This window comes from Coffea eugenioides, chromosome 4 (genome assembly GCF_003713205.1).
Source record: "Coffea eugenioides isolate CCC68of chromosome 4, Ceug_1.0, whole genome shotgun sequence".
NCBI lineage: Eukaryota > Viridiplantae > Streptophyta > Magnoliopsida > Gentianales > Rubiaceae > Coffea > Coffea eugenioides.
The window spans coordinates 17,171,595-17,187,023 of NC_040038.1; the positions used below are offsets into that span (position 1 = coordinate 17,171,595).

The 15,429-nt window shown below is 35.5% G+C and overlaps 1 protein-coding gene across 1 annotated transcript; it reads left to right on the top strand.

Moving 5' to 3' along the window:
- Positions 1-13,204: 13,204 nt before the first annotated feature.
- Positions 13,205-14,509, top strand: LOC113769153 (peroxidase 41-like). Its single transcript, XM_027313626.1, has 2 exons — positions 13,205-13,283; positions 13,596-14,509. Exons 1-2 carry the CDS (start codon positions 13,205-13,207, stop codon positions 14,507-14,509), a joined length of 993 nt encoding a protein of 330 aa, XP_027169427.1.
- The last annotated feature ends 920 nt before the right edge of the window (positions 14,510-15,429 follow it).

The window sequence follows — 15,429 nt, forward strand, 5'->3', positions numbered from 1 at the left end:
GACGAACGTTATCTTTTTCACTGAGCCCTTCTTGAATATCGATTCTTAGCGAAGGTATCTGACATTCAAGTGGAAGAACCGCTTCAACACCGTAAACAAGTGCGTATGGGGTTGCATGTGTGGGAGTTCGAAAAATAGTTCTATATACCCAAAGAGCTTATCCAATTCGAAGATGCCAATCCTTTTTTGAATTATCCACAATTTTCTTCAACAGATTACGTAAGATTTTGTTGAATGTTTCAGCAAGTCCATTTGCAGCAGCATAGTACATCAAAGAATTGTATTATTTAAAATGAAACTTTTCGCAAAGGTTGTTCATTGCTATATTGCAGAACGGTTTATCATTATCAGTGATGATATAACGTGAGACTCCATACCGATAAATGATGTGCAAACGAATGAAATCTACTACATTATCCTTTTTTATCTTTTTTAGAAGAACTACTTCACTCCATTTTGAGAAATAATCTGTAGCCGCCAAAATGAAGATGTACCCACCAGAAGACTTTGGGAGTAGTTCAACTATATCCAATTTCCAAGCATCAAATGGCCAAGAAGCCACAGTTGGGTGCAATGGTTCAGAAGGTTGATGGATGAAATTACCATAAAATTGACAAACCTGACATCTTCTAGCAAAATCAATGCAGTTTTTCACCATCGTTGACTAGTAGTATTCCATTCGCTTGATGCGAAAGTGTAATTTAGGGCAAGATTGATGAGCACCACATATTCTAGAGTGAGTTTCCTCCATTGCTTGCATAGTTTCATCCTCTCCTAGATAACGTAGGAATATTCCATCAAACGATCTTTGATAAAGTGTCCCTTTATAATAAATGAAACGTGGCACTCGTCGGTGTATATTAACCATTTTCTTGGGATCTTCTGGTAACTTTTCATGATTAAGGTAATCAATGATGAGATGACACCAATCCTCCTTTTCAATCTCATAGACAAAAATATGATAAGTATTTTCTTCCCCACCATTAGGGGTGTGCAAAGTCAAAATTTCGATTTACCGACCAATTTCGAATTCGGTAATTCGGAATGAAATTTGGTAATTCCAATTTCGAATTGGTCGAAATAGGGTCGAATTCAAAAATATAAATTTTGAAATCAGTAATTCCGATTTCGAAATGAAATTTGAAATCGAAAATTTAATTTCGATTTCGATTTATAATATTTTTAAATAATATAATATTTTTTAACAATATATTATATATGTAATATATAATTTATATTATATAACATAATAAGTTAATAACAATAATACATTAATACTGATACATTTAACATTAACAATTAACAAAAATTACAAAACAACCTCCAAAACGACAAAAAAGCAAAAGCGCTAATTGCAAAACCTAATCTGTTTCTCAAGTCTCTGCCGATTGCTGCCTCTTCCTCACTCAAGTCTCGACTTCGGACCGAACCTTCCTTCCTCCGCCTCCACCGCTGCCAGTCTTCAATCGAGAGTCGAGACTTGAGGTACGCCTTCATCATCAGCTTTGTTATATAGCTTGTTAGGGACTTGGGCACTGTTGCTTATGATGGTCTATCTTACTTCTGTTCTGCAAATTATGAATGTATCTGATTTTCCTCTTTCGTCGAGTTGCTGTTTCATGTGAGTTAGATCTATCACATCTTATTTGTGATAGAAATTGTATGCATGGTTGGTGGTTCAAGTCTTTCAGTGATCTCTTTTGAAAAATTGTGCGGCAGGCTCGAACTTTCATTAAAAAAAAATGAAGTTAGTTTTTGAGTAAATGAGAGTGAATGGTCGTAGCTCCCATTGGTAACTTGAAACAAATTGTGGACTGCTGCTAGTGAAAACTTGGAGGACCTGGGAAGTACGAAGTGAAACTTATCTTAGCAAAAGAAAGCCTATTCTGCCTTTGTTTTTCATTAATTTGGTTGACTCTGAATGGTGCAGTGTTCAATTTAGGTAAGCAACCATAATGCTATGGGCAGAAACATGAAAGTACCAAGTGTTTCTGGAATGCCAATTTGTTGCTTTGTATTTCGACTTTAGACTAGAATTGGACTGGAATTAAACTGGAATTCACTAATAAGTATTTGTTGCTTTGTATTCTCGTATGAAGCAGACTTGTGAGAAGTCATTAAAACAAGAAAAAAAAGGGAAAACAGGTTCGTCAATACGGTGAATTCAGAATTCACCGAATTTCTAATTCAATTCAGTATCGAATTCGAAATCGGAATTGTCCATTTTGAATTCAAATTCGGTCGAGAAAATCCATATCAAAATTTCAAAAAATTTTGATTTCAAACTTTCGATTTACCGATTTCTATTTCGATGCACAGCCCTACCCACCATTGTCTTTTTCATCGAATATCGGAGGTATGACTCAATTTTGACATATTAAAATTTAATTTTGATGAGAAGGTAGAGTAATCATGGACGTCAACCTTGCTAAAAAGTCAGCTTATTGGTTGAATTTTCTAGGGATATGTTCTATAGTGACATTATCTAAATATCTCATGAGTTGTCTTGCATACTTATAATATGGAATCAATTCAGGTTTCTTGACATCATAAATATCAATAAATTGATTTATCACTAATTTGGTATCACCATAGACCCTAAGATGCAACTGTTTCATGTCTACAACCGTTTCAAGACCGAGAATTAATGCCTGATATTCTGTCACATTGTTTGAACATCAACGTGTTAAAGTGAAATAGTACGGCAATATGTCTGCTTGAGGGGTATAAAAGACGACTGCCGCACTAGCTCTATCACAGCGAACAGCTCCATTGAAATATATCGACCATAAACACTTATTCATCGGGGAGTTCATTAGTCAACTCCCACTAAGCAGACATGGGATGATCAACCAGAAAGTCTGTCAATACTTGTCCTTTAACAACTTTCGCACGTACATAAATAATTTTGAATTGTTGAAATTGAAGGTACCATCTCGTAAGTCGGTCAGACAGTACAAGTTTTGTCATGACATATTTAATGGGATTAAATTTGGATATGAGCCGAACAGTGTGTGCTTGAAAATAATGTTTCAACTTTTGAATGGCAAATATAAGAGCCAAACATAACTTCTCGATGGGTGAATAATTCAACTCATTAGATACCATCATCCGACTCAAGTAATACAGCACATTCTCCTTATTTTCATCATTTTCTTGAACAAGTAAGGCCCCAACCGACCTTTCTTGAGCGAAAATATAGAGGGTCAACGATTTTTCTAGAATTGACGCAGCTAACACAGGGAGGTTCATAAGATACGTTTTAATACTTGTAAAAATATTTTTATACGCTTCATCCCACTCGAAAGGTACCATTTTTTTCATCAGTCGATTAAAGGGTTGGCATCGTCTGGTCAAATTAGAGATAAGCCTCCGGATGTAAGCCAACTTTCCTTGAAAACTCTTCAATTCATGGATATTTCGCGGTTCAGGCATGTTCACAATGGTATCAATTTTAGATCGATCAATCTCTATTCCCTGTTGATGAATGATGAAACCGAGAAACTTACTAGAAGTGACTCCGAATGCACACTTCAAAGGATTCATTTTCAGTTGGCATCTCCGAATGCGTTGAAAAACTCTTTGAAGGTCTTGAATATGACTTTCTTGCTTCTTTGATTTTAGCACAAGATCGTCAACGTAGCACTCCACATTTCTATGGAGTATATCATCAAAAATTCTTTGCATTGCTCTTTGATATGTTGCTCCAGCATTTTTCAATCCAAACGGTATCACTTTATAGCAATAAATTCTCTTGGGAGTGCAAAAGGCAGTGAACTCCTCATCTTCGGCTGTCATGCGTATTTGATTGTAGTCAGAAGATTCATCGAGAAAAGATAGTGTTTCATGTCCTGTTATAGCATCTACTGTCAATTCTGTGATGGGGAGTGAAAAATCGTCTTTCGGACAAGTTTCATTTAAGTCTCGAAAATCAACACAAATTCGAATTTGCCCATTATTCTTCCTCACAGGGACGATACTTGAAATTCATGTTGGATATTTCACTTCTCGTATGAAACCAGTCTCAATCAATTTATTTACCTCATTTTCTATCAAAGGAATCAATTCGGGTCGAAAGCATTTTTGAGCTTGCTTAATAGGTTTTGTTCCTCGCTTGACAGACAAATTATGAACAACGATTCTTGGATTCAAACCAGGCATTTCTGAGTAATCAAGGTAAAGACATCATTGAATTCGAATAACAAATCGACATACTCTTTCTCTTTTTTAGGAGTCATACAAGAACTTATGTAAATTGGACGAGGGTCATCACTTGTGCCAAGGTTAATATCTTTTTGCATATCGACTGTATTTTTTACTCCTTATTCAAATTCAGGGGGAGCGTCATCCGCATTTTCTTCTTTTTCAGAATTATTGATCGTAATATGATGACAGGAAGCAATACTTTCTTGACCCTGTTCTTAAAAAATGGTTTCAATTCTTACGTTAAACAAGTTTACACAGTGCATGAAGAAATTGGAGACTCGCTTTCTTGGACCGTTCTTCTTTATTAAAATGAAACTTTCTTTCCTGACAACTTGCTGCTCTTATTTTTTATCGCCTAATCTCTCATAGATTGCCGGTTTCAAATTCTTTGATTATGGGTCAAATCTGTCAAATACAGAAGTACGTTTTGACTTATTTCTTAGTCTATCGAAAACAGACCTTTTTTGACTTGTGACCTCCATTTCTTCATCCAGATAATTACAACTTGCCCGTTTGATTACTATGTGGACAGGAGAACGTGGTTGATAACCAAAATCCATTGATGAACTTTCAACGTTATAACTTTTTTCTTTTAACATTTTCTTCGTAGATGTCAATCCATGAGTTTTCTCACCAGTCACCTCAGAAGGGAGTCTGCCCAACGCATTCTTCTCACTTGGATCATACCCCGCCTTAGTAAGAAACCCATATGCGTTTGGATCAAAACCTTCTTGGGTCCAATGGATTGGTAAGAAATAATGTTCCACTGTAGGTCCTTCTTTGGGACGGACAAATCCTTGCAAGTTCACTTTCTCAATTTTAACAGATTCTATTTTGGTGAGTGGAACATTTAATGCATCACATTTGATAAAAGAAGATTGATATTTTTTTCTCTTTGATTTCAGGATGTAACACAAAACAGACGTCTTGGAATCTTGACTTTCTTCTCTTACTGATTCTTTCCTTTTCGCTTCTTTTTGAAAATAAAATTTGGCATCGACAAAGTGTGTTTCGGCATCAGTGAAAGGCTTATTATCCGCAGTAATTTTCTTAACAATACCATCTCGATAATATTTAAAACATTGATGAAGAGTAGATGATATAATTTCATTCTCATGAATCCAAGGTCTCTCCAAAAGCATGTTATAAGAGGTTTTGACATCAATAATATGAAACAATGCACTTGAAGACAACTCACTAATAAGCAATTTAAACCTTATGAGGCCAATCGCTCTTTGCCCCCCTTGATTAAATCCCTGGATCATGAGGCGGTTTTGGGAGAGATCATCGCTTGAAATTTTGAGTTCTTTCATAACGCGTACGGACATGATATTGACAGCAGATCCCCCATCAAGAGTATCCGATTTATCTTCTATTCTCGGACATATGCACTAACAAACAAGGGTCGATTGTGGATATTGGAGTCAACTGTCAAATCATCATCATAAAAAATGATAGTTGTTGTACAATCTACAGGTGATTTATCATTGATTTTGAATTTTTCCCAAATTCAGTGTCAATTTGTGTGATTCAAGGATTTTCAACCTTGATCACATTACAAGAAGTAAAATCATCACCATCATTACTTAAGTATCCCTTTGGCATAAACTCTCTCAATGTGACAGATTGTCGAATCTCTTGAAAGAGCGGATGATTTGAAGAAACTGGTGTTACGGCCACTCCCTTTTGTTTCTTTATTACACTTCATTGTTTCCCTGTCGCTTTAATCTTTGTCAAACGAATGTCTTTCGAAAAGATTTACTTCTTTATCTTTGACTTGCAAGTCCCTTTTCGAATGACTAAAGTTCATTCTTCATTGTCATTTTCAATAACATTTTCAATTGAAGATTTTTCAAACTTCTTTTTTACAGACAGAGTATTGCTTGATGAGGATGGAACTTTTATTGGACAACACACAAACCCAAACATATTATTGTTGTTTGGTTTGCCGATACTTTATCCTCCTCGAGAAGGATTTTTCCTTGACGGGTTAATTCCATGATTTTGTCTTTAAAAACAAAACATTTAATGAGAGGGTGACTAATTAACTGATGATAACAACAATAATTTGGATCATTGACTCGACCAGCTTTCTCGGGGTGCTTCATATCAGAAAGTTCAAGGAGCTTCTCCTTAAAAAGATCATTAAACATTCCTTGTAAATCAAACTCTGTAAATCATACTCAAGAAAATGGTACTCCTTTTCCTGCATCTCTTTTAAGGTGGGTATTCTTACTGACTTATTTTGGGCGGAATCTAACTTCTCAGTGATCTTTAGGCTTACTTTGGTAGCAATTTTCATGGGAACTGTGTTTATTATCAAGAACTCTTTATTACTGAGTCTTGAAAGAAGCTTGCCCCTTTTTTATTTTCTTGTCTTTCATTACTTTGACGAGGCGGTTGTACTCGCGGAGCTTGAATAGGAAATCCGTCAGTTGCATTGGCCGTGATGCTTAATTTCATATCATGAGCACGAGTAGCTAATTTTTCAAATGTGTTTGGACGTATGCCTTGTAGAATATAACTTAAACTCCAATGCATTCCTCGGATGCACATTTCCATGGCAGAGAGTTCAGACAGTCTATCTTTGCAGTTAAGACTCAAATTTCTCTACCTATCGATGTAGTTGACAACAGGTTCATCCTTTCATTAGCGAGTGGTAGTCAACTCCAGTATACTAATGGTTCTTCTAGTGCTGTAGAAGCGATTCAAGAACTCTTGTTCAAGCTGTTCCCAACTGTCAATGGACCCTGGTGTGAGATCAGTGTACCAATCAAATGCGTTGCCCTTCAAGGACCGAACAAACTATTTGACTAGCAGGTCACCATAGGTTCCAACATTATTGCAGATCTCGATGAAATGAGTCACATGTTGTTTTGGACTGCTTTTTCCATCGAACTGTTGAAACTTAGGTGGTTGATATCCAACAGGCATTACTAGGTTGTCAATTCTAGCAGTATAAGGTTTGGAGTAGGTAAAGCTTAACTTTGAGTCACCCTTCTTTTTGTCTTTAATCACGTTTTCAACAAGTTCCTTCAGTTATTCTACGTGCATAGTTCTCTTGGCGGTCACATATACTTCCTTCACCTGCTCTTGGTGCTCCTTAGGGTTCATATGACTTACTTCAGGAGCGTGATCTTTCTGAGTGAGCTGTTGGGTGATGAGAGCATCTTGGTCTTTGATATGTTTTATTATGATTTCTATCATCTTGGGCATGTTCGAAACTTACTCTTCGAAACTTAAAGTATTTGTCATCATAGCAGGCATTACAGTAGAAGAAGCAGCGGGATCTTCAATAAAAAACTTTGATTGAAGAGGTTTATGGGAAGAGGTTGATCCAGTACTTGATGAATCATCATCATGCTTAGAAAATTCAAATCCGGATCCAAATTCGAGCATGGCAAGAGTCTTCTCAATCGAGGCAGGAACGTCTTTATTCCCCATTGTGGACGAATAGCTCATTGGTGATGTTGAACCAAAGACCGGAGTTGACGCAGATGGAGCTTCCATGCTACTTTGGGTGGAAGTTCTCGTCATACTTCTTGTCACAGGACCAATAGCGCGAGTATTGATTGTAACATGTGCAGCTTCCTGAATAGGTTTAGCGTCAATAGCCTTGAAACGTGCAGTCATGGACTTGTTATTTTTTGGTGTCATCGATGATACACGTAGTTGAATATTCGAAAAGAAGAGATGGAAGGCAGAGACGGTCCCACTGGGCATGCCAAAAATTTATACGTGATAAAATTTCAAGTCTGCAAAAGACAAGAAAAATACACGACAAATATGTAATATATAAATTTGAGAAAATATGTGAGTATAGTCTCTGGAATTCTCTTAAACATGTAGAGAGTTTTCTTCGATTCTTCCATTTGAACGCTAATCCAAGGGCTTCGCAACTTGTTCCTGGATCAACCACCGATTCCTTCAAATCTTGATATGGAAGATTTGAAGAACTTTGAAGATATATGAAGACTCAAGCCTTAATATATGGAAGACTTGAGGAACTTAAAGGTGGAGGCCTTCCTAGCTTGGAGTTTCAAAACTTGAGTGCGCGAGATGTCTCTTCGTCCCCCTCAATTTGATAGTGAGACCCTTATTTATAACTGTGGTATGAAGTAGAGGTTGAAAACATGTATACCACTCTACTTATCTGACAAGATATGCAGTCATATTAGGACTGTGTCAACTTAAATATTATCTCTTCATTTTGTATTTACTAATAAAGAGATAATACCAATAAGTAATTCCTTGATTGGCCAAACTTTTAGGGACGCGTGAGTGGCGCCATTTGGTTGGACAAGTTATTGCAGTATGTAAGAAATATATATGGATTAAACAACTCTAAACATTAGCTCTTTAACAAGAAATAAATATTTAGATATCTATCCAAAATTCTGTCAAGTTATATAGACATGTGACATGATATGATTTGGTTGGTGGAAACATCCCAGCAATTTCAATTGATTGGAACACCTCAACTTGACACGGGGCGAAATATAATTGGCAATTTAATAACCAATTTTCCAAGTGTACACGACGTATGACAATATCCAATTGGATAAAAAATAAGTCATAAAAATAATTTATAGACCAATGGTAATTTTAAGGATTAATTAAAATTTCATTTTCTACAGAGACTTCTTCAGGAAAGGCGCCCGCATGTGCAGAGTTAGTTAGTTCGTTAGATTTCAGTTAGAATAAGAGGCTACGATGCCTAGTTAGTTACGAGTAAACAAAATGTAAGAAACATAAGAATGCAGGGGAGGGATGGGCTAGTCTTATGCATTATCCTTGCTTCTTCTCCAAGTTGTATCTTTCATCTAAGATGACCACTGATCTCCGATCAGTCTCATCATTTTTGTAATCAATTCTCTAGTTGATTCATTGGTCCAGTTCGGATCATTTTGGTTCATCAATCTCTTTTTCTGATTTTGCCGGTTAACCGCATCCTATTCAGTTATGTAACCGCTAGACTTGACAATCATTCAATACACAACTTTTATTGAATCAATAAAAAAATTATGGATAAATCCATTAATAAAACAAATCAAGAAAGAATTAATAAAAAAAATACAATTTACTTTATTTCGACGATAAAAAAACAATTGATACTATTAACAACAAGACAAATTCACATATTTTTTGTGATAAATTATCATAGAGTCGATCCGCCTACACATCTTGCTTTTACTATTATATTTGGAGTTACTCTACATCAGTTACCTCATGTATTGCTTGACATACATTCCTTTGCAAGGGAAAGATTTGCTGGTTTAAGTTGTATCTTTTCCGTACGAATTCCCCTTCCATTTGAGGAAAATAAGCATTGCTTCTATGAAAAATCAATCAAGGCACAGAACTTTCGACAAGGTCTGCGTTGATATACATAAAGATTTTATGCACGCGTGGGTCAACATTCAAATCATTTGCTTTAGAACATGAGCAATACAGGTATATTACTAAATCATGCATAAATCATTTCCTAAACGGTTGTACTTCAATAAGTTCTCAAATCTACTTCCATGTAACCGTCTCCTGACAGTAACTGCTTTTGTGATATTTAGATAGTAAGTCATGCAGAAAATCCTTATTAGGAAGAAGCTTTCCTTTCTCTGCTTTGATGTCTTGTGAGTTTTTCTGAAATTTGTGTGTTTTTTTTTTATTTGTGAACAAATAGTTAGAGACCAAGAAAGCTAAGCAAATAGAGGAATAGTCAGACATTTCAATTCAATGCTAGCTTTTACCATTCCAGCTCTTCCCTTTAGAACCACCTCTGGGACTAAGGAGAGGACCAACCATCCTTTACAATTTTGAAAACCTGTCTGTCTGCACTTAAAAACTCTTTCCTTTGGTACAATGATAGTGTTGAGACAACTATGCACTAAGGCATAAAATACAAAATAATTTTACAAAAGTAGGAACTACCACACTCATACTTTTTCTACGGGTACAATCTTTTGAAAACGTTGACAAATCAATTTTTTTTAAAGATATCTTTTGGTTTTGTTTCCAATTTGGTTTCTCGAATCACCAATAGTTGTAATGTTATTCTAGCATAAATATTTTCTAGTATCTTAAAATACAAAAGTTTGTTGAAACTAGTATCCATTGATCACGGAGCCGCATTTTAACCATCCTCATTGACAAAAGCAATTGTAACAAATAAGATAATAACTAATTGTATAAGATGGACATACAACATAACTTTTGGTTTATTTTTTGAAATATTTTAAATTGATCTTTTTCTAAATATTTTATCAACTACCAATGTTGACCTTTTAATTTAGGAAATCTATTTAGAATGCTATATAAATAGAAATCATTAATAGAAAGGAAGATCTTAAAAAATGTTCGTTCCAGTAAGTGACCGTTAATATTATTTTGGCATATATGCCACTTCACCTCAATATCTACTTACCACACATTTCCAAAAATTATCAAAAGATCAAGTGTATTATAGACTGAATCTGGTTGAATATAAACCAAATTTAGAGGGAGGAGGGATTTTTTTTTTTCAAAATTACTAAGAAAAGAATTAGAACCCTCATCTTTTTCCCCTCTTCCCCTTTGTAGAATTAGAAGACATTCCTTCCACATGAAGGTAGATACTCATACTTCCACTAGAGATTTTTTCCCCCTTTTTCTTTTTGACTACGCTTTGCAATTACAGATATTGGTTGAACTAAGTATATGAAAAGATATTAATATGGTTATACCAATTAACCTTAACAAACTCATTGTACTCCAAAAAGTCATTTTACTTTTCCAAATAGTAGAATTGTAATTTTGTGTCATATGTATAAAAGATACCAAACTGCAAAAGAAATCATTTTCACCAGCTAAATTACTAAGTTTATAATTTGTCTAGAAAAACTGAGAAATTTTTCATGACTCAATTATTTTTTTCACTGACCAGTTATGTTAAATATATTTTGATGGTACATTTTATTCTTTTTAGATCAATGATACGTGTCAACAGGAAGCTATTTTATCTTCTACTAGATAAAGTTAAAGATGCCTTTAAATGATCAGAAAGAAAGCCAGTGGGCTATTGGCTCAGTGGCCACAACCTAGTTGGTGGGGTGGGAGGCAAGGGATCAAACCTTGCCTCTCATAAAAAATGACACATTTAAGTGGCTTGTTTCCAAAAAAAATCCAGACGGGTGCATTGCACCCGTCTGATCCGGTGGTAGTTTAGTCCCCTCCGAGTTATTCCTGGACCTCCTTAGGTCCGCCCCCTTCCCTTTAGTATAGGATAGATTAGGTTTATCGTCTCCGAAAGCCAAGATCAGCAAGAAAGAAAACTTGGGACCAATGTTAATCAACCATGGTTAACTATCATGGGCAATACCCAAGGGTGGTCTCAAGACTTAAAAGATCCTAGGTTCACATCCCTCTTTCTCCTCTTTATTTCTTAAATCTCAACCCTCTTCTATTAAAAAAACTTGAAAAAATATTATGAAAACAAAGAATTGCTGTGGGCAATAAACAATTATAAGGGTCGCGACAATGGTGAAACCTGAATTTTTTGTTAGGAGGGACTAACATGCGCATTGCAAAATTATATTTTCACAAGTGTAATTTAAGAATTTTGGTTAGTATTTAATTGTTGGTGGTCAATTATCCAGTCTTTGATCTAATTACACTCAAAGTAAAAAATTAAAAAGAATCCAATCCATTCGGAGCTTTGCAGAATCCAAAAATGAAGTCTTGATTGATAGATAGACGTGATAGATAAACGATAAACGATATATATATATATATATATATATATATATATGTGTGTGTGTGTGTGTGTGTGTGTGTGTGTGTAAACAAGGGATAAAGAGCAGACTTTCATGTATCAACAATTTAATGTAAACTGGGTTACTTTAACAAAACAACACTAAACTTAAGTGTATGAAACTTGAATAAGTAAGTCGTGTATTTATTAATAAACCAAATTATGCAATAATTTATGTATTAATATAACTACTTATTTTTCTATCTTCTTGATAATTCGACTATTCTCTAGGATCAAACTTTGAAGAGCAAATCATATTTCAAAGTGAAAGTCTGTCCATTTGGATATGCCATTTTTTTAAAAACAAGTTTTTCAAATACAATACTATAATAATACACAAATAAAAATAACTCAAAAAACATCTCATCCATATAATATATCAAATATTTCAAAAAATATTTATAGTAAAATTTTTTCATATACACTGTTGCAGTAAAATTTTTCAAAAACACCCCAAAAAACAGCTAATCCAAACGGAATGCAACTGGTTTTATATGTTTATAGGTAAAACTTTTTAAAATATACAAATTCGTTTGAATTTCAGATATAGAAGATCATATCTATGTAGAACCAAGTACTAAAAATTGAAATTTGGTAGATAAAAAATGAATATGAAAATGAAATAACTAATTGAAAAATGAACATAGTTTAGCTTTAAAAAACATTCCTGACATAATAGATAAAGTTTTAACAAGTCAATATGTAATGCTAAAACCATCAATAACAAGCTGAATTTTATAATCAATTAATTAAACGGTAAGGTCAAAAAATGTTTGAAAAGGAGTGATAGTTCAAATATCCCATTAAGCAAAAGTCCCTGCTGGTTCTGCCCTCCCTACTCGTTGCCCCGAACTCCCTACTGGTTCCGCCCTTGGCCGTTGACATCTATTGAGTACCCATATGAATAATCAGAACCTATACTGAGGGAAATTGGATGTAATGTCTTTGCAATTGTAAGTGTGATTAAACAAACTAATTAGTCAGGAGGCGAAGAAATGGATTAAGTAATACGAGGATAAGGAATACAAGTGACATGTCCCGAGTTTGAAGTGTAAGCAAGAGGTTTGAATTCAACCCTCTCACTTACATTACAATAAAAAAATTTTCAAAAAAAAAATTAAATAGCCACCTAAATTAAATTAGGGTGATGCGGTTCTATCCTACCGTAACTCAAGTACTAATTGTGGTATGAAGTTGTAGGGCCCCTCTAAAATGTTTCAACATCCAGTCATTGAGTCAAGCGGATTCCACGGTCAACCCAAGACCTTATTATCATCCCCATGCATGCATGGCAATTAGCAAGTGGCAAACAAACAAACAAACAAACAAACCTTGCACAATTACGAGCCATCCTTTTCCTACAACTCCTCCTAACCTCGACACCCCCATTCCCTCCAACTTCATCATCTCAATTGATTTTCTTCTATACTTTTTTTCCCCTTTTTGGGTTTACGTCATATACCATCATCTTTCTCCACAGCTCCACCTTTTCCTGCGAGAGGAGAAGGTCCTATTGATAACTTCTTCTCTCTCTAAACCATGGAAGCCAATTTAGTTCTCTGGTTCTTAATTTCATCTCTAGTCTGTTTCATCCCTTGTTCAGAATCAGCTCTTACTCTTGATTACTATGCAAAAACATGTCCAAGATTTGAAGATATCTTGAGAGATGTAACCCAAGCAAAACAAGCTCAAAGTCCCACCACAGCAGCCGCCACCCTCCGTGTCTTCTTCCACGATTGCATGGTTGGTGGTTGTGATGCATCGGTTCTGGTAAAGCCCACCGCCTTCAATAAGACCGAGATGGATGCAGACATCAACCATTCCCTTGCGGGTGATGCATTCGATTTAATTGCTCGTGCAAAAACCGCCATTGAGCTTTCCTGCCCGGGCGTTGTCTCCTGCTCTGATATTCTAGCTGTAGCCACTCGTGATCTTGTTTCAATCACCGGTGGACCTTTCTATAACGTCTCTTTGGGACGATTAGACGGCCTTGTCTCTCAGGCCTCACAGGTTGATGGAAACTTAGCCAGGTCAAACGCGTCTGCGGACACAATGATCAATATTTTTGCAGCCAAGAATTTCACCATTCCTGAAATGGTTGCACTAATTGGTGGTGGCCATACAATAGGATTTGCTCATTGTTCTGAATTCGCAGACAGGATTTTCGGTCCCAAGGTTGATCCCAGTATAAACCCTAAGTTAGTCGAAGGGTTGAAGAAGACTTGCGCAAATTACACGACCAATGAAGGATTATCAGCCTTCTTGGATGTGATGAGTCCCGGTGTATTCGACAATAGACTTTTCAAGAATTTGCAGAATGGATTGGGAGTTCTAGCATCTGATCAAGTTCTGTTCTCAGACCCCAGAACTAGGCCTCTTGTGGATAAGTATGCACAGGACAGCCAAGCATTTTTCGATGATTTTGCCAGGGCAATGGAAAAGGTTAGCATTTATGGAGTCAAAACTGGCAAGGAAGGAGAGGTGAGGAAAAGATGCGACGTATTAAACTCAGCTTAAGGCAAAATGGAGTACTGACGATAGATGATCATCTTCAAGTTCATGAAATTAAGAAAAATGCTGATTACTGCAGCAGCTAATTTAGTGCTAATCCAGATTTGATTGCTTTACATAGTACATCTTCTTAATTAATGGGAAGAATTAATTTGTTGGCACTGATTATGGTGATCAATGATAATTGTGCTATCAATTGTTATAGATTATATTTGACGATGTGATGCAAAAGTGAATAATATATCTGGGTAATGTTTATGATTCTAGGAAATGTTTTGTTTTTCTTTTAAATGGTGTAGGAACTAAGTTTACATGAACTGAATTTTGTAGTCTACAAGAATCAAAGATATCTGAAAGCTTCAGATATGACCATGGATATATGCTTTTTGGTCCCTTGCATTTCTATGCAATATTTTTATTCATGGCTGGATCCCTTTAAACCACAATTGATGTTCTTTGATACCTAACATAATGCATGAAAGGATCTTCAAACAATCATAAACTACTTGGAACATCCTTAGCAATTTAGTTACGTATAAATATCAGACTTTATTATGTTGAATATAACAGTCCAAGAAAGTCTTCCGAATGATATTTTGTTTTTTAAAAGGCAACTCCAAATGATGTTCATTGCAAATGAAAATTGGTTGTTGAAAAAGGCAATTTACAAGAGAATCATATAACAAAAATAATGTGAAAGCCAAGAGCCTCTTGGGCTGTTAGTACCGCCAAGACATTTAAATCTTGTTGGTGGGATAGAAGGTTAAGTGTTCAACCCTTGTCTCCCACTTTGCCACTTAATTGTGACTTCCTCCAACAAGAAAATCCCATCGGCTCTCCCTTCCCTTAGACTGGGCTAGAAAATAATTAATAAAACAAATAATGTGAAACATCAAAAGTGGCGATATGTTTTGAACTATTCCAGA

Coding starts and splice junctions, on each gene's coding strand:
- LOC113769153 (XM_027313626.1), top strand. CDS start 13,205: ATGTTTCAACATCCAGTCATTGAGTCAAGCGGATTCCACGGTCAACCC. Junction 13,284..13,595: donor ATCATCCCCATGCATGCATG/GCAATTAGCAAG, acceptor TCCCTTGTTCAG/AATCAGCTCTTACTCTTGAT.